Source organism: Neofelis nebulosa, chromosome 9, assembly GCF_028018385.1.
Source record: "Neofelis nebulosa isolate mNeoNeb1 chromosome 9, mNeoNeb1.pri, whole genome shotgun sequence".
Taxonomy (NCBI): domain Eukaryota; kingdom Metazoa; phylum Chordata; class Mammalia; order Carnivora; family Felidae; genus Neofelis; species Neofelis nebulosa.
In genome coordinates this window covers 140,999,962-141,017,585 of record NC_080790.1, presented here as the reverse complement: position 1 = coordinate 141,017,585, position 17,624 = coordinate 140,999,962, and the positions used below count along the sequence as shown (strand labels likewise).

At 60.5% G+C, this 17,624-nt stretch overlaps 1 protein-coding gene and 1 long non-coding RNA gene across 18 annotated transcripts in view; one reads left to right on the top strand and one right to left on the bottom strand.

Moving 5' to 3' along the window:
* Window positions 1-1,168: 1,168 nt before the first annotated feature.
* On the bottom strand, window positions 1,169-7,622 carry LOC131486083 (uncharacterized). Its single transcript, XR_009249179.1, has 4 exons — window positions 7,117-7,622; window positions 5,143-5,217; window positions 1,739-2,357; window positions 1,169-1,505 (listed from the first exon to the last, which is right to left on the bottom strand). It is a non-coding gene; the product is annotated as an uncharacterized LOC131486083 (long non-coding RNA).
* A 121-nt stretch (window positions 7,623-7,743) lies between these two features.
* KCNQ2 (potassium voltage-gated channel subfamily Q member 2) overlaps window positions 7,744-17,624 on the top strand; it is a 52,780-nt gene continuing 42,899 nt past the window's right edge. For all 17 annotated transcript variants that reach the window (XM_058686219.1, XM_058686223.1, XM_058686222.1 and 14 more), the window contains exon 1: window positions 7,744-8,158. In XM_058686219.1, the coding sequence (XP_058542202.1) occupies window positions 7,863-8,158 (296 nt within the window). In that variant the 5' untranslated portion in view covers window positions 7,744-7,862. The remainder of the gene's footprint in view (window positions 8,159-17,624) is intronic.

The following is a 17,624-nucleotide window of genomic DNA, read 5'->3' as shown; positions in this document are numbered from 1 at the left end:
GAGCCGGGGGCACGCGGAGGGAGGGGAGGTGGAGCAGAGGGGTCCCGTGGTGGGGGGCTGTAAAATGTCTCCGTTCACCTCCTGGCCTTTGAGCAAACCTCTTGCTCCCCAGAGCGGGTGGGGCCCGCACAGCAGCTGTCTGCACCCTTAGGGCTGCCGTCTGGGTAAAATGGCTCTCCCGTGTCCCCCAGCTTTCCCGGAAGGCTGCGGCCGTCTCTGCTGGGGTGGGGGTGCTCCCGGGACGTTGGGTGCCTTGGGTGCCCTCTCTCCTCCCTGTCTTCACTCTGTGTGTCTCCCGACACCCGCGGTCTTCATCTTGGTGGAGGAAGGCAGTACACGTTGTAAATTCAATGCACTCAGAGCCGGCCCTGGGATGGGTTCATTTGTGTTTCCTTTGATGCTTATAGAAGTCTCCCTCGTGCCAGGCACGGTCTAAATGCTTTACAAACCTTACCTCATCTCACTGTCGTAACAACCCTGTGATGTATGTACTGTTATTAGGCCCCATTTACAGGCTGAGGAACTGTGTGGTACAGAGAGGTTCAGCAACTTGCCCAAAGTCACACATGTAAATTAAGCCTCCGAACTGTGAAACTGCAAAGACTCCATTGTTCTGTGATGGGGTGAGAGTAGTGTTTTGTCATCAAGCTAGAAAAAAGCATCGTGGAAGGTGCGGGGCTCTTGTGTTACGCTCTGACCACGAGCTGATGAGGAGCCCGACCTGTGTGGACCCTCACACAGATGCTCGCCTGCCCAAAGCCCTTGGCGCGGCGCCCTCCTTTCCAACCCCTCCCAGATTCCTGCCTCCTTTTCCATGAAAATGCTCATCGCTTGGCTTGGGTATTGTTAGGAGCCTTAGGGAGAAAAATCCACGTATTTGCACTATTTTATGCTAAGGTGTGGATGGTTAACTTACCAGAAATATTTGCATTTTTTAAAAAAAATTTTTTTTTCCAACGTTTTTTATTTATTTTTGGGACAGAGAGAGACAGAGCATGAATGGGGGAGGGGCAGAGAGAGAGGGAGACACAGAATCGGAAACAGGCTCCAGGCTCCGAGCCATCAGCCCAGAGCCTGACGCGGGGCTCGAACTCACGGACCGCGAGATCGTGACCTGGCTGAAGTCGGACGCTTAACCGACTGCGCCACCCAGGCGCCCCAAGAAATATTTGCATTTTAAGAGAAGACCTTGTTAACCTAAATCATGGTGTCTTAACCTCAGCACTATTGACATCCAGGGATAGATAATTCTCTGTTGCGGCGGTGGGAGGGCTTTTCTGTGCCTTGTAGGAGGGGCCAGTAACACCTGCCCCAGGCATGTTAGACAAAGATGTCTCCGGGGAACGAGACCACCCCTAGGGGAGAGAGACCACCCCTAGGGGACAGCGACTGGCCTGATGGATCTCATCTCTGTGGGTAGGACGTCAGGAAGGGATGGGGTCAGCACACCTGAGCTGGGAGGAAGGATGGAGCACTTTCTTCAACTGCAGCCTGTGTGTGGAGGTCTGTAAGAAATGAGGGGAGAGGGAGCCTCCAAGTGGGGAACCGGGACTGCTGGGGCACCTCCTGCCCCCCCCCCCCCACACACACACACACAGACCCCGGACACCACTCAGCCGACGCTGCTCAGGGCACTGTGCTGCTCTGCTCCATTCAGTGCCCCCGCAGCCCCACCAGGTGGGAGCCATTTCTCTCCGCCTGACCAGTGAGGGAGCCAGGGCCCTGCCAGCTCGCTTACCTGGTCTGCCCAAGGTCTCAGGGCTCAGATGAGCTCACCGGGCCATCTCAGTGCTGCCCTCTGCAGCAACAACACCCTGCCTCCGTGATGCTACGGGGCGCAGGCTGGTGTTGGGGTGCAGCCTGGTGCTGCTGGCAGAGTGGGTCATCAGGGGCCACCCCAGCAGAGCCCTTGGTGCTGGCCAAGGACTCCAGCTCCGTCTGGGCTGACGTGTCGCCGGTCTGCTGGCTGGAGAGTCCAGCCTTTTTGTCCCTTCCTCCTAGCTTGGCTTGGTGGTGACCTTGTGCTGGGTGAAGGGGTGGGTGAAGGCCTCTGACAGCCCATGGGTTCTGCCCCAGGTTAGATGGCTCTGTCCAAAGCCTACTGGACATCTGGCCAAGCAGGCAGGGCACTCGAATGAGCCCAGGCCAGCAGTGGGCAGGCAGCCAGGGCCCAGATGCTGATAGCCTGTGTGTGGGGGAGCTGACCACTCTGATGGCAGGGAGCCAGTCTCCATGGCATTGAGCTCCAGCTGCCCATGTCCTCCATGGTCTACCCCAGCAGCCCCTGAGCCACGCAAGCCCCAGGCTGCAGTCATCAAGGGCACATCCTGGCTCGAGGCTCCAAGCGATGTCCAGCCCTAGAACAAAGTGACTGTCATTCACAGAATGTTGATGAACAGCTTCTGTGGGCTGTGAGTGTGTGCAGGGGGCTGTGAGTGTGTGCAGGGGGCTGTGAGTGTATGCACTGGGCTGTGGGTGTGTGCAGGGGGCTGTGAGTATGTGTACTGCCTGTCCAGTGGGGAGATGAACAGGAGGCAGCAAACACGTGACACGGCTTCCTACCACTCTGGGGAACCAGAACTGAGAAGGAGGGCGGGGGTCCACTTCAGGGAAGACCCGTAAGCAGGGCCTCCCAGAGAAGATGCCCAGAGACCTCCCTGTGCCGGCAGTTACGGCAGAGGTCAGGCCAGGGGTCACCCCTCCCAACCGCCACCCTGTGTGTTCCGTGTTCCCTCCTGGAGAGGGGGGCAAGGGGGTGGGAGGGCGTGGGGCCGTGAGCAGGGGGCTCCCTTGAAGGCCCAGAACCTTGTCCAGATCCACCTCCACTCCCCAGCCCATTTCCACTGTCACAGGCGACCACAGGCTCCTGGTGCAAGGAAGGGCCTGTGGCTGATAAATACCAATCAGCCCTCACATGATTAGCTGTTCTGCTGGGGGCTGGGGAAGCTTTTTGGGGGCTCTGATCCTTGAAAAAAAACCTATACGTTAAATTTCCATTGACTTTAGTGTGAGATGTTTCAAAAAAAATCAATGCTCTCGTATTGAATCTTTTCCTTATTGTCCTGCTCCCCCATGAACTGGATAAATTCAGCCCTTCCTCCTCCTAATGATGGAAAATTCCCCGGAGGGGAGGGCTGGGACTTTCTGTCGGGTAGGCACTTCCTGTTGTCCAAATTACAGAATTAAGACAACAGCTCTGACCCAGGTTAGGAGATTGAGAGGCTGTCTCTTCTCATTTCCCCAAATTAGGTCTTGTTTCTTGGCCTGGTGGAGTGTCCTCTCTGGGCCTCCGCCAGGATCATCTGTTTTCCTGAAGGCACCGCGATTGGGGAAGAAGCTTGGTCCTCCTCTACTGGGAGGAGGCGGGTGGGTACACGGAAGTCTGATTTTCAATGTCTGTCCCCAGTGTCCCCATGGTCACTGGCCCACGGAACTCAAGTGTCTCCAGACACCTGGGCATAAATATCTTGTCTGTCAACAGAGCATCAGGCTGGGGCTGTACTAGAAGGGCCCCCACAGGCAGGGTGACAGAGCAGCCCCTACTCTACCACGGAAGGGCCAGTGCAGCCTCACTGCTGACCTTCCTCGGCCAGGACAAGCAGCCAGTGGAAGCCTGTTTCTTCTAGACTCACTTCCCCTGCACTCTGATGTCTTCTGGACCCGCCGTCCCGTGTTGTCTGTGAGACTAGGGTCGTGACTTCCCAGGACTGCATTCCAGGAAATGCCAAGCCCACTCCCTGTCCTGACCACTGTGGGAAGAGTCACCATGTAGCTTCTCCACGGAGGGTATCATCCAGATGTGCTTTGATTTGGCCCGCACCAGCGGCAGCTGTGATACGTACTGTCCACACATTGTGGACCCTGTGCCAGTCTCTGGGGGACACGGCAGGATACACACAAAGGCAGGGGTGCCAGGCTGGGAAGTGGGGTCACAGCCCCGTGTGGTGAGTCCCTGATCGGAAGGGAACACACAAGAGTGCTTTGGGGGCAGGTGGGGACTTGTGAGAACTCAGAGTCGTCCTTCCGTAAGATGGCAACGGTGGCCAATGTTCGCTTCTCAGCTCAGGAGTCCGATCTTGGCTGCTTGGTGTAGCCAGTGATGCGGGGACAGAAGGAGGCACCGAGAGGAGAGCCAGGAGCAGGGTGCTAGGCCCTAGGTTCTGGGGGGAGTGACCGGAGCTGGAGGTGCTGAAAAGACAGCGCACAGCACAGTCTCCCGCCCGCGTCCTGGTGAAAGGTCCCTCCGGACCCGAGCTGGGTGCTGTGTGCATCTGGATCTTTCCACTTCTCTTTTCTGGATCCCACAGTGCAGTTTTGGCAAAGATGGCTTGAGCCTGAAAGTCTTTCCCATCTGTTTTTAAATAAATGAAATTCCTGTCTCTTGTATGGAATTCACCCCAACGTAGCATTTTCTTTTCTTTTCTTTTTTTTTTTAATTTATTTTTGGGACAGAGAGAGGCAGAGCATGAACGGGAGAGGGGCAGAGAGAGAGGGAGACACAGAATCGGAAACAGGCTCCAGGCTCCAAGCCATCAGCCCAGAGCCTGACGCGGGGCTCGAACCCACGGACCGCGAGATCGTGACCTGGCTGAAGTCGGACGCTTAACCGACTGCGCCACCCAGGCGCCCCCCAACGTAGCATTTTCAACGAACTGCTTCCCTGGGCTGCAGGGGTGGAGGGCACTGTTGACCAGGTTGCCGACAATGCAATCCTTGTACGTGGCACCACACTGAAAGCATACGTGTTCAATGAGCCAGCTCACTGAAAGGACATCCTAAATAGAGGAAGCAAAGATCTTCACGCCTTGAGGTGGGCTTCACGCGCCGCAGCCCTTGAGGGTCGAGGCAAAGCTGCGTGTGCAAGAGAACAGCGGGCTTGCGCGTCCCCGGCAGCCTCCCCTCCAGCCTGGCTGTCGGTGCTCCTGCTGCAGGGGCCGCCCCCAGGGGACCGTGAAGGCAACCTGGGGCATGTGGGTCCCCTTGGGGTCTCTGCGGAATCCTGGTCCCCTCCCCCCTTCGGGGCACCCTACACTCTGGGATGGGAACAAATGTCACGTTGACGCCTGACTCTGGTCTTGGCGAGCACACAACTCTCCCTGCGGGCCTCCCTGATCTCTCCCGCCTTAGCCTTCCGGAACTTACCACGAAGACAATGGAGACCAAGTTGGTGATGTAGGCTGGGAACCGATGTCTCCAGGTCAGCTTCACCGAGCCCACCTACAACAGGGAACAACGTCGGGTCACCTGGGGGGAACCGTCACGGAGGAGAGAAGTCTGTGAGCACGCGGTGGGGTATGGGTGAACAACTTGGACAAACAGAAATACTAGGAACGCCGTTTTAAAAAAATGCTTGCAGGTGATGAGTAAAGCAGACACCTAGCGTCCAAGGAGGGGTCTGGGGTCTCACCGCTATCAAACGGTGTCACGCAACAGTAGAAATAGCGTTTGAAAATGTGGTTCGCCTGTGTCCAGGGTGTAACAGCACCAGACACCTTTCTAAAGGAAACGCTTAGACCCACGTCTTGTCCTGGACGCCAGAGGCACACACTTTGCCCCCACTCGATGCTCATGCGTCTGCAAAACCGATACCTGGGAGTCGGTGCTTCATCCACTGCGAAACGACCCTAACCACGGATCCACTTCACTCTCACATTGAGCCCTGACAAGGGGCTCCCCGAGGAAAGGCCATGCCCAGCATACGTGGCACCCCACAAACCAGGGCTTCCTCTTAACAGGACGAGGGGGAACGAGGGCTGCTCAGAGTCTGAGCAGCAGGGCCAGTCTCGGCAGCTTCTTTCCTTTTGCGATCTAGGCCATTGTCTTCCCCTTGAAGTGACCAGGTGGGTCCCCCTTCCTGCGCTTGACCTCAGCGATGGTACACATACTCAAGAAAACTGCAGCCATTTGGGGACATGCTGGCTGGTCGTTAGCTAATGACTGAGGGGCAGGGAGGTAGGGGTCAAGAGTGTGGTCCCTGGGACACACCTGTGTGCACAAGTGTATGTGGGGCCTAAGTGGCACTCCATCCCCAACATTCTAGATGACTTACAAATGAGCACTGTGCCTGCATTGACCATTCTGTTTTCCGCTGAATATAGAAAGCTATAGAAAGAAAGGGGCAGGGGCGCCTGGGTGGCTCAGTTGGTTAAGCGGCCGACTTCGGCTCGGGTCATGATCTCGCGGTCCGGGAGTTCGAGCCCCGCGTCGGGCTCTGGGCTGACAGCTCAGAGCCTGCAGCCTGTTTCAGATTCTGTGTCTCCCTCTCTCTGATCCTCCCCTGTTCATGTTCTGTCTCTCCCTGTCTCAAAAATAAATAAAAATGATGGGGCGCCTGGGTGGCGCAGTCGGTTAAGCGTCCGACTTCAGCCAGGTCACGATCTTGCGGTCTGTGAGTTCGAGCCCCGCGTCAGGCTCTGGGCTGATGGCTCGGAGCCTGGAGCCTGTTTCCGACTCTGTGTCTCCCTCTCTCTCTGCCCCTCCCCCGTTCATGCTCTGTCTCTCTCTGTCCCAAAAATAAAAATAAAAAACGTTGAAAAAAAAAAATGTTAAAAAAAAAAAAAAGAGAAAGAAAGGGGCAAACGACACAGCGGACCCGGTGCGGTAGAGTGTGCTGGCTTGTGAGCCTAGTAACTGGTGAGGGTAGTTCAGCACAGGGCCTTTCTCAGTGGACCCCTCGGTGCCGGGCAAATGTGGGGAGAGGCTGGTTGCAGTCGGGAGAGGCACCTGCGGCCAACACCATCCACGGGGGACAGAGGGAGGCTCCGGGGGGGGGGGGGGACACGGTGAGGACTGTCAGCATGGAGTGCACCGGGGCCTCTAAGTGGCTGAAGCATGGGTCCTTTGGCTTCCCAGAAGCAGGTTCTAGAAAGACCCCTCCCCCCCGGGACACCCTGGCTCCCTGGCTGTAGGAGGCAACCTCTGCCAACTGCCCTCAGGAGGACTCCGTGCCATCTGGTGTCCAGAACCTTCCCTCCTGGACTGTGGCATCCGTTTCCCCATTGGCCTCCGGCCTGTGTCTTGCCCTGGGGCCCACCGGCCACCCCCCTGCCGCGGGCCCTTTCTGGGGTCTGCCTTAGAAAGCCCAGGCCCCCCAGGGGCAAGTGTCTCAGGTCTCACCTCTCTGACCACCTTTGCCCCTCTTCCTGCTGCAGGGGCCTCTGCAAACCCTCCTCGCCTTTCCCCTGCTGCCTCCCTTCAGGACTCCTTCTCCAAAGCCCAGTTCAGGTAACCTCTTGGGAAGTGTCTCCGGATGCCTCCCTGTACACTCAGGGGACCTGCGTCTAAGGGGTCTTCATGCCTGGCCCACCTAGAGGCCAAGAGCATAAGTTCCTAGTGGGCTGGGCCTTCACGGAGGGTCTGGCAAGAGCCGGTGCCTGTCTCTCCGTCCTGGGCGTCCCTCCGTCCTGCTCCCAGGCGTCCATTCCAGGGGCCCAGCTGGTAAGAATCCGACTGGGGCCAGGCGCTCCGATCCACGGAGAGCTGGGGGCCGCTCAGGCGGCGCGCTTGTCTGGCCAGGGAACGACCAGGGGGCCGGATTCCCTCGTCAGGGCACACCGGGCCGCGGGAGCGGGGCCAGGCGGCCCGGGGCGGCCAGACGCCTGGAGCAGCCGGGTCCCCTCCCCCCTCCCCTCCCGCGGCCGGCGCGGCGTCGCGGGGGTTAACGGGGGCGGGGCGAGGCGGCGGGCGGAGCCAGGCGGCCGCAGCGTCCCCGGCGCGCGGCCCGGGCCGGCAGGAGCGCGGAGCCGCCGCCGCCGCCGCCTCGGCCATGCGGCTCCCGGGCCGGGGGCCTGGGCTCGGGCCCGCGCCGCCCCCCGCGCGCCTCGCCCGCTGAGCCCGCGCCCGCCGGGGCGCCGCCCGGCACCATGGTGCAGAAGTCGCGCAACGGCGGCGTGTACCCCGGCCCGAGCGGGGAGAAGAAGCTCAAGGTGGGCTTCGTGGGGTTGGACCCCGGCGCGCCCGACTCCACCCGGGACGGCGCGCTGCTCATCGCCGGCTCCGAGGCCCCCAAGCGCGGCAGCATCCTCAGCAAGCCGCGCGCGGGAGGCGCGGGCGCCGGGAAGCCCCCCAAGCGCAACGCCTTCTACCGCAAGCTGCAGAATTTCCTCTACAACGTGCTGGAGCGGCCGCGCGGCTGGGCGTTCGTCTACCACGCCTACGTGTGAGTGGCGCCGGCGGGGGGCGCGAGGGGCGGTGGGGGGTGGGGGTCTACGGGTGAGTGCGCGCCGGCGGGGGGCGAGAGGGGCGGTGGGGGGCCCACGGGTGAGCGCGCACCCGCGGAGGGTGGTGGGGGGGCCTACGGGTGAGTGCGCGCCGGCGGGGGGCGGTGGGGGGTCTGCAGGTGAGCGCGCGCCAGCGGGGGGCTCGGGCGGTGGGGGGCTCTGCGGGTGAGTGCGCGCCGGCGGGGGTCGCGGGGGACGCGGACGCGGGGTCGCGGGGCAGCGTGGGGGGCCTATGTGTGAGTGAGCGCCGGCGGGGTCGCGGGGCGCACGGCGGTGGGGGGGGGCTCTGTATGAGTGCACGCCGGCGGGGGGGCGCGGGGCGGTGGGGGGGGGGCCTCTGTGTGTCCGAGCGCCCGTGTCGGTCACGCCGGTGCCGTGCTCTGAGCCGGGGGACCGCGTTCCCTGGCTAAAGCGAAGGGCGGAGACGGTAGTGCGATTTGGAAGGAGTTCTGGGGCCCGGGCGTTCAGGCGGGTGTGGGGGAGCCATCCCCCTACCGCCAGCGGCCTGGTTGGGTTTCATCAGCCCCTCCCCCGCAGGATGGGGAGATGTGCGGCGCCCCAGCCTCCCTTCCTCGGCCCGAGGCCCCTCCCCACGGCCGCTGCGCTGAACAAAGGGCCGGCCAGGAGGGAGGGTGGCGCTGCCGGTCCTGCCCCTGGATCTGGACTCCTGGAGGCCCCCTCTGGCCTAGACTCCCCCAAGGAAGGGGGCAAGGGGCTGGGGGAAGGGGCTGGCCTACTGTTCCTCAACCCCCAAGCCGCTCACTCTCCAGCTAGGGTGAGCCTCAGGGCTGCTGAAATGGGGAGGAGGGGTGTCCAAATATTACCTCCCTGTCCCAGCTCTAGGCTGAGGGTTGTGGTCTGTCTTGCCCCGCGGTTCCTGCCCTTCTCCTTGGCCCAGCCTGGACCCCCCACCCCCCGCACACAGCAGCCCTGACCCCTGTCAGCTGGAGGGGCAGGTATGTGTCTAACGCAGTGCACATTCTGGGCTCTGGAGCCCCTCCTTGGTAGAGTGGTCACCCAGGAGGAGCGGTGCTGCTGGCCCAGGAACGGGCTCCTGGTTTCCCAGGCCCTGTTCAGGGAACTCCTGGCTCCTGGGGCAGGTCCGGTGGTCTCGGACCGGCCTTGTGCGCACATGAGTGTTCACGTGTGTGGTGTTGCGGGAGCTGCTGTGTGTGGACTGGGCCGTTGGCATGCACAGTCTCTGAGCAGGCAGGCGCTCTCTGCCATCCCAGTTAGACTGGGACCGAGACTCGGCCATTTTGTATGAAAGAGGCATTTTGGGATGGGATTGAGGGACGGATTCTGGGAAAGCACCTCCATGTGCCCCCTCGGGACGGGAGGCGTGTGTGTCCCATGAATGTGCCCATGTGCCTGTGAGTGTGTGCCCTGGACAGATCCTCCGTGGGATGGGGGAGAACATCCCGGGAGGGAAATGCTGGAGGGGAGGGTGTCTTGGGGAGGGACCACGGCCCTGGCAGGTGCCTCGGGCACGTCTCCAGGCCCAGCGCTGAACCACCTGGGAGTCCAGACGGGCGGGGCTGGTCTGGCAACATGAGTGTCCCCCCGCCACCGGCCCCAGTGAGGGGACTGGCTCTTCCCATGTAGGCGTACTCAGGTATGCTGCTCATCCTGGGAAGAGCCCTGTGTCTCCTCACCAGTGGCCCTCCTATCACCACCTCCCTCCCCGCCTGGTGGGACCAGCTCTGGTCATCCGGTCCCGGCCCAAGGTGGCCTCCGGTGTGCGGCCAGAGCCCACCCCCAGCCCCTGGGTGCCTCTGCCAGACCCGTGGTGCGGCTGCCCGAGCGAGCGCTGTGCTTTGGCCCCGCACGTCCCTGGCTGGCAGGACGTCCTGGGGGTCCCGTCTGTGTGGCCCCGTCTCCAGCCCTGAGTGGCTCCTCCCTGCCGGGGCCTGAAGCAGCCAGCCCCTCCTGCCCCCTAAAAGCTGCAGCATCCAGAACGGGGAGAGAGCAAAGCAGAGCGTGAGGGAAGCCTGAGTCTGGTTGTGGCTCTCGTGTCTGTGGGGTCTGTGCTGGGGTCCACCTCAGGTGTCTGTGAGCCTGGATGTCCAGACCTGCGGCGTGTGGGGGCATGGGGGACAGTGGTCCTCGCTGCCCAGGCGGCCTGCTCAGCCCCTTCCTGCTTCTCCACCGAGGGCACAGAGCTCTCTCGGCACCCCTCACCCCCCTCCTCCCTCCACCCCCCCTCCCCGCCTCGCTCACTGGCAGGAGGGGAGCAGAGGGCAGCTGCTGGGTGCGACACTTGAGTGCAGTCACAGAATGTGCAGGCCTCAGTCTTCCCACAGTGAAATGGGCATCATACTCCCTGTTCCCAGGGCCCCGGGGACCTGAGCTGCTCTCTCAGGGTGGCCCAGTGGCTCTCCCCGGATGGTGACGTGTCTCCTGCCTGCTTTTGTAGCTCCTGTTCAGCCCCCAGGCCCCCAGGTGTGGAGTTCTCCCCTGTCCCTGTGCCCGTGCTTGGGGCCCAGCCCCACCCTGGTGCTGGTCTCCTGCTCGAGGCCCAAGTTACTCGACGGTGCGGCAACCCTCGCATCCCCTTGCCCGGCGCAAGGACTGGCCCGTATTTGAGCGTCATTTGGTTTGTTGATTTATTAATTAAATGAAGTCCAAGCCCCTCTTCCCTGCGTGGCACTGAGTGGGCCTGGGGAAGCCAGTGGAGGGCAGGCACAAGGCCTATACAGTCTGTCCCGGCCAGAAAGGAGTCCTCGGGCCTGGGGCAGCCCCGAGCCCCCTGGGACCACATTTCTTCTCCTCTTGCCACCACAGCCTGGCTTCTGGAAGATGGAGGTGTGCCAGCCCCTCTGGGTGTCCCAGGGGACCCTGGGGGCAGTGGCTCTCAGAGGTGGGGAGGGAGGGTGGCCGCCCTGTGGCCTCCCGGCTTGGTGGGCCTCAGGCAGGTTCCCCCTCTTCCGTCTGTGGAAGGGGCTTTCTCCGAAGACACGCCTCTGGGACCAGAGCTATGGCCATCACTCCTTCCTGGTGTGAGCTTTTTGAGACCTGCTTCTGGAGACAGGAGACTTCCCTGCGTCAGGGGGGATCCGACACCGGCTGAGGTGTGGGCCCTCCTGGGCAGAAACAGCTTGCACCACCCCCCCAGCCCTGACGGCCCTGAGGGTCCCTTCCTCTGCTCGTAGTGAGATAGACAGCCGGCCCCGGCTGACCTGCCCCATGTGACGGCCCACCCAGATTCGGGTGAGCAGCCCAGGCTGCACATGGGTCCAGGGGGAGGTTGCCGGGGACCTGAGCGTGTTGTCAGCACTGGGTGGGGCCCTGTGTTGAGGACCTGGGCATGTGGGGTGGGAAAGGGGTCAGACTCAGCTGCAGGAGGCCCACAGATTTTCCTCACCCCCCTCCTCTCCTCCCCACTGCCTGCCCCTCCTCACTTTTCAGGTTGGAGCCTCAGGGTTCTGACGTTCTGTGCACCCTGACAGGGGGGGCGTTTTTGTGTGAGAGGGTTTTCGAGATAGAAGGTCTGGAGTTTCCATGACTTTCTCAAAGCGGATGTGAGCCACAGAAAAGGCTTAGGCCACCTTTCAGGGGTGTGTCCCCCGCGCTCGATGGGAGTCCTTCAGGGGGATCTCCTTAGGGTGGTCTCTCTGGCTGCAGCTGGGGGTGGGGTTTATTTTGTGTCTACAGTGTGCGGGTCTCGGATGTGTCCCTGGGAGCCTGGGAGGTGCCCATTCTCACTGGTGGGGAGACTGAGGCCAGGCCAGGTTGAGAGGGTTCCAGAGCTGCCCCACTCAGACCGAAAGGGCTCTCTGCCTTGGAGATGAGAGTTTGGGGGTACAGATTGCTTAACCTTTCCAACATCTGAAAGCCACTTTAAGTTGCCAGGATGAAATTGCATTTAAAATAGGCCGGGTGGAAAATGCCGGTGACGGCCACGGGGCTGAGCCCGTGAAGTCTGGGCTCACTTGACTGGCTCACTTTTTGTGAGCTGTTTTCTCTTGGGCTCGACTGCCAAGCCCTCTGTGTCCTCAGATGGCATCTGCTGTGGGGCCGGTGCTGGGGGCTGTGGGGCCCCGTGTGACCTCTTGCCCCCCCCAGCAGCAGGCTGGGGTCCGGGGCCTCAGGGCCTTGCTCCAGTCCCCTGCGTGGCCTTGGCTAACCCAAGTGGGGTCACACTGTTGGCCCGCACAGGCCGCCTGCTGTCCCCTCCCGCTCATCCTCCACCGGTGGGCCACCTGGGTGGGAGGTGGAGCCTTGGCCCTCAACGTGACCCTGAGTGTTGGCCACTCTGTTCCTTGGTCTGACCGCATTTGGGGGTTGCGTGTGGCCCCGGGGCGGTGGCGGGGTCCCTCCTCTGCTGACGGAGCATTCTGTGTTTCCAGAAGAAGGCTGTATTCTCAACTGCTTTCCAGTCGCCGACCTCTCTATAGGCCTGGGGAGAAAGTGTCCACCGGGACTTGGAGAATCTTATGGAAATTTCCACAAAGGTGGGAATGCCAGGAGAGTTGTGGTTTCCAGGGAAACCAGGGCTTAGCAGACCATCCTCGCTGGCCTGGAGACCTCGGGCGTCTTTGCAGAACTTCCCACCCTCCGTTGAAAGTGAGATCACTCTGTACCAGTATAACATTTTTTGATCACTGTCCACTGTCACACGGGGTCAGTCTCCACACACATTCTTGGGTCTGCAAGGCGATAGGGTAGGTGGGAGGCTCAGTGCTGGACAGCTTCACAGATTCAAGCAGAAAAAAAATCTCGGTTTTATTAGAAATCCGTACAAGTCAAATATTCCAAGTCCGAAGTCTCAGAAGGAGGGAGGCTCGGCTTGGCTAGTGACATGGGCGCCACCGTGCGTTGGGGACCCTGAGACCCCAGATGCTCACCACGTGGTGGGAGGGCCACCCTGCTTCTAACGAAGCTTAAACCCCAGAAGGTCAGGTTACTGAGCCAGATTACTTCCAGGAGGCACAGGCTGAGTCCGGATGGAGTTCCTTTTTTTTCTTTTTTTAAAGTTTATTTTTATTTATTTTGAGAGAGAGAGAGAGAGAGAGAGAGGGAGAGAGGGGGAAGAACAAGTCGGGGAGGGGCAGAGAGACAGGGAGAGAGAGAATCCCAAGCAGGCTCTGTGCTCACAGCACAGAGCTTGACATGGGCCTTGAACCCATGAATTTCGAGATCATGACCTGAGCTGAAATCAAGAGTCGGATGCTTAACTGACTGAGCCCTCCAGGCGCCCCTGGATGGAGTGCTTCCAGGTTGGGTTTTACCAGTTTGTTTTAGTTGACACGTTAATCTGCAGATCTTTGTTAATACGTGCACTCCTGCCTGACCGAGGCAGGCCCTGTGGGTCTCTGCATGAGCGTTACTCGGCAGACGTTCTGGGTCCTTGTTAGGGGAGCCACAGGGCTACCTTTGGGAGCTGGCTTTCTACCCGTCCCGTAGAACGTATAAGGTCCAGAGGACTGAGCTCTTGGGACATTTCACGGGAGGCACTGACAACGGGGTCTTGGCTGAGGGGAGGGGAGACCCCCTCAGAGGCTTGAACCTTTGTGCGGGACAGGGAAGCCCACGGAGTGCGTGTTCTGTGCCCCCTGAGCATCTGCCCGAGGCTGGACAGGGCGGGTGGGGCCAGAGGCAGGTCTGGGCGTCAGGACCCGTCCTGTTAAAAGGCTCATGATGGCGGATGGGCCCTGGGCTGCAGGCTGTTCCCCTTCGGGGACAGAGCTTATAAGGGACACCGGTGACTGGTGTGTGCCCATTGTCTTGTTACCGTGGTGGTGCTGGGATACCTCGCAGGTGGCTCTTTTTAAGTATTCTCAAGTACAAATGTTGGGTCGTTCCTGGATGGACGTTGCAGGGGGCGCGTTGGTAGCGGATGTCACTACATTCGCCCTCGCTGAGGTCATGCTGTCTCAATTCCTCCTATTGGGTGTGTCACTTAGCCGCTCACTATTCATGGCGTGACGTTGTAGCCAGTGGAGATGGTCCAGAGGGCACGTTCCTGTGAAAGATGGCGAGTGGTGGGGACCACTAGCTCTAGGCTCACCTGACTGGGGTCCTGCCTCCACTGACATCCCGGGACCAAGCCTTCTTGTCTGTAACGGGGGCTAAGAGCTCCGTGTTTATCTCCTGCAAATCACTCGGCGTGGTGTTTGATGTGTGTGGTGCTCACGAAGCTCGTGGCCGTTGTTGCTAGGTCTCCGTGGTTGTGGCTTAGCAAAATGAAAAGCATCGTCCTGCATAGAGACTGGCCAGCCAGGTGGACGACGGTTAGCAAGCATGTCCTGGACAGCGCCCTCAGCCATCTGCCCCTTGGCCCAGCCACGGCCAGTCCTCAGCCATCAGCCAGTAGCCGGCCTGGATCAGGAGGTTTGTGGCTGCTGTTAACGAGCCCGCACGTAAACATGAGGCCTCTGACACTTCAGACGCTTGCTTGTGTGTTGCAGGGGGACCTGATGTTTTCCTGAAGGAAGTTGCTTGCTCTACAGCCGCCAGGGTCCGGGGACACGTCTTCTGTTTTCACAGCCGAATGACACACATCCCCAGCATCCTGAGCCTCCAGACATGGAGGCAGAATGGTTTGGGCTTGAAGAACACCGTTGCGGGCGGGTTGGACGGGCGGACTCTTGGGACCCGAAAGAACCTCGCTGGGGACATCTGGTTTCCACCTGGGCGTCCTGACCAGCCCCCCCACCGTCCTCGGCTAAGTCATGTAGTGACTTAGGTGTGTGTGGGCCTCAAGGCTGAGCCCACCTTCGAGCGCGCTGTCCCCAGAGCGTGGGAGACGCTGCGGACATGGCTGCTTTCTTCTGCAAGGCTGGAGCCAGTGGTGCTTTCCAGCATCAATGTGCTGACAGCTCCAGCAGCCTCTTAAAACGGCACCTCACTTGTGACGACGTGCCGGGCCGTCGCTGCCGGAGGAAGTGTGTCCTCCTGTTGTGGCTGCGTGGCACCCGTCCACCCTGCCCAGCAAAGCTGGAACAGCTTAGCTGGGTCCTAGGTACGAAGAAGAGGGCCGTGCAGACCTAAGATTGTCCCCAGAGAACAACGTCGTCTGTGCTGGGGGGAGGGTTTTGAAGAAAGCAGTGCTTCTGGAAATGACTCCCGTTTGTCCTTGTCCCCGGGGGCCCCTTTCAGCAGCTGGGCCCCACCCTTTGCGGTGGTGATGCGACGCACTGATCCGTTCGTTCTCAGCTCGCTTTCCCGGCTGCTGGTGGCACAGTGGTGAACCCCCGGAGTGAGTTTGCTCTCCTTCTGTAGTTCTTGGGGAGGTGCGTGCGTGTCAGAGAGGGTCATCAGTGGCAGAGATGGCTCTCCCTGTAGCCTGTTCCTCATGTGAATTTAAAAAGCCGGGGCCACAGAGTCGGAGGGGAGGGGGTCCACGGGCTGTTCAGCAGATGGACTGGTCTGGAGCTGGGGGCAGGGAGGGCTGGAGTTTTTATTGCTTGAAGCTGGTCTAGGTCATGCTGAAGGCCCTGAGGACCGCAGGGTCCCTGGACTGGGGGCCCTCCGGCTGAGCTGCCCAGGGGCAGCTGTCCGCTCCACATTTCCAGGGGAGTAGGTGCTCCTAGAATGATTTGCTCTCAGTAAGTTTGTGTGGCTTTCTCTGCAAGGGTCTTGCTGAGCGTGGCAGGATGGGTCCTCGTGGGGCGCCCAAGGGGACTAGGCTGGGGACTCATTGTGGGGAAGGAAGGGCCTGGTATAGTCACACTGATGGGCACTGGCTGTGGGTCTGAGTGCTGATTAAGGAGCCTCTTGTCCCTAAAGCAATCCACCACCAACCCTGCCATACACCTGTAGCCTCACCCTTTCCTGGTGCAGAGAGGGGACTGTGGCCCTTGGGGACGCTGGCCCCAGTGCGGTGTTGAACCTAACCCTTCCTCTTGCCCCCCGGACTCTGGTTCCTGTGGGGTTCAGTCACAGGGGCAGTCAGGTCTCAGAAAGGGGGTCCTCTGACCCTTCCCCAAGTCTCCAGGATGATGAGCAGGGGTGGGAACAGGATTGTTTTCAGGTGCTCCACACACCTGCTGTCCGTCAGCCCCCGGATGCTGAGGTCAGGACCCCAGGTGAGTGGTCATGGACTCAAGGCTGCTTGATGGTAAGTGGGGCAGCCGGGATTCAGGCTTGGCAGGTGCTGGGTCAAAGAGGTCATGGCCTTCTCCAACAGCCCCCACAAATGGGAGAGGTGACCTGACTTGGGGGGTGGTCTGGCTTCCCCTCCCCCCCCCCCCCCCCAGCCACCAGCTGCCCAGAACCTTGGTCCCACTGCTTAGCACCTGGGGTTGGTTGAAGGGAAGGGATGCTGGGGGGGGGGGGGGGGGCAGGGCCCTGGCTTTCCTGGCGGCTCCTTGCAGAGACCATGAAGGTTGGGGCCACGGCTGCTCCCCTTGGGGGAGATGGGGGATGGGTGTGTTCCGGGTCATCCCTGAGCCTGACTTTCATCTCCAGGATGTGCTGCAGAGCTGAGTGTCATTAGTCTCTACTGGTTATCTAGCCTGAATACAATTAGGTCTCTAATTTTTTTGGATTACTTGGAATAATGTTGTAAATGTACAGAAAGTCCTAATGGGAGTCATTGGGAACAGTGTATCCGGATGTCCCTTAATCATCTGTGATGGTGGCAGGTCGGCTGCTCACAGTGGATGGATGGGTAGTGCCGAGTGAGCCCGGCCGCAGAGGGCGTCCCCCTGGATTGTTCCTGGTGGCCTGCAGGGTGCGGCCGTCCCCTGCCCAGCTGCACTCCTTTCCCCTAGGTCTTGTCTGCTTTGCTCTTTCCATCCACGGAATTAGAGAGCTTAGAACTTCTGAGTTTGCTTTTCCATTTAGGCTTGGAAAAAAATGTTTGAAGTGTTTGGAGGAAAAGGCCAGTTTCTCCTGGGACCCCAGGTTTGTGGGGAGGTGGTGACAAGCTGCGGGAGGCGCAGAGAGAAGCCAGTTCACTGGGAGAGGATGTGGAAGTGCCGATTCTGGCCCAGCAGCCGACAGCTTGCCGCAGGAGCCTGCTGGGCCCATGGGAGTTTGTTTACCCACAGACAGAGCCTCAGTGAGCCTCTCTCAGGAGGGCAGGGCCTGACCCAGTGTGCTGTTCATCACGTGCACAAGGGCAGAGCAGGGGAGCATTTTGGAGCTTAGGTCCCAGATGGGATTAAGAAGAAGGCAGATGGGTTTCCCTTGGCCTACCCCAGGCCTGTGGGCAGGAGAGGGTGCTGGCCAGGGTGCTGGCCAGGGTGCTGGCCATGGTGCTGAACAGGAGCCCACGGCCCTGGCCCTTCATGGGCACCAGCCAAGGCCCATGGGGCGTGAGGGGCCCCTTGGCCCCTTGGCTGGTGCTGGGAAGGGGCTGGGGAGGCTGCACAAGCACCAGCCCTTTTCACCTGGACCACTTGCTTGCATCTCCAGATTTAGCTTGTGCTCCCAGCGATCCTTTCTTCCCAGTTAGCA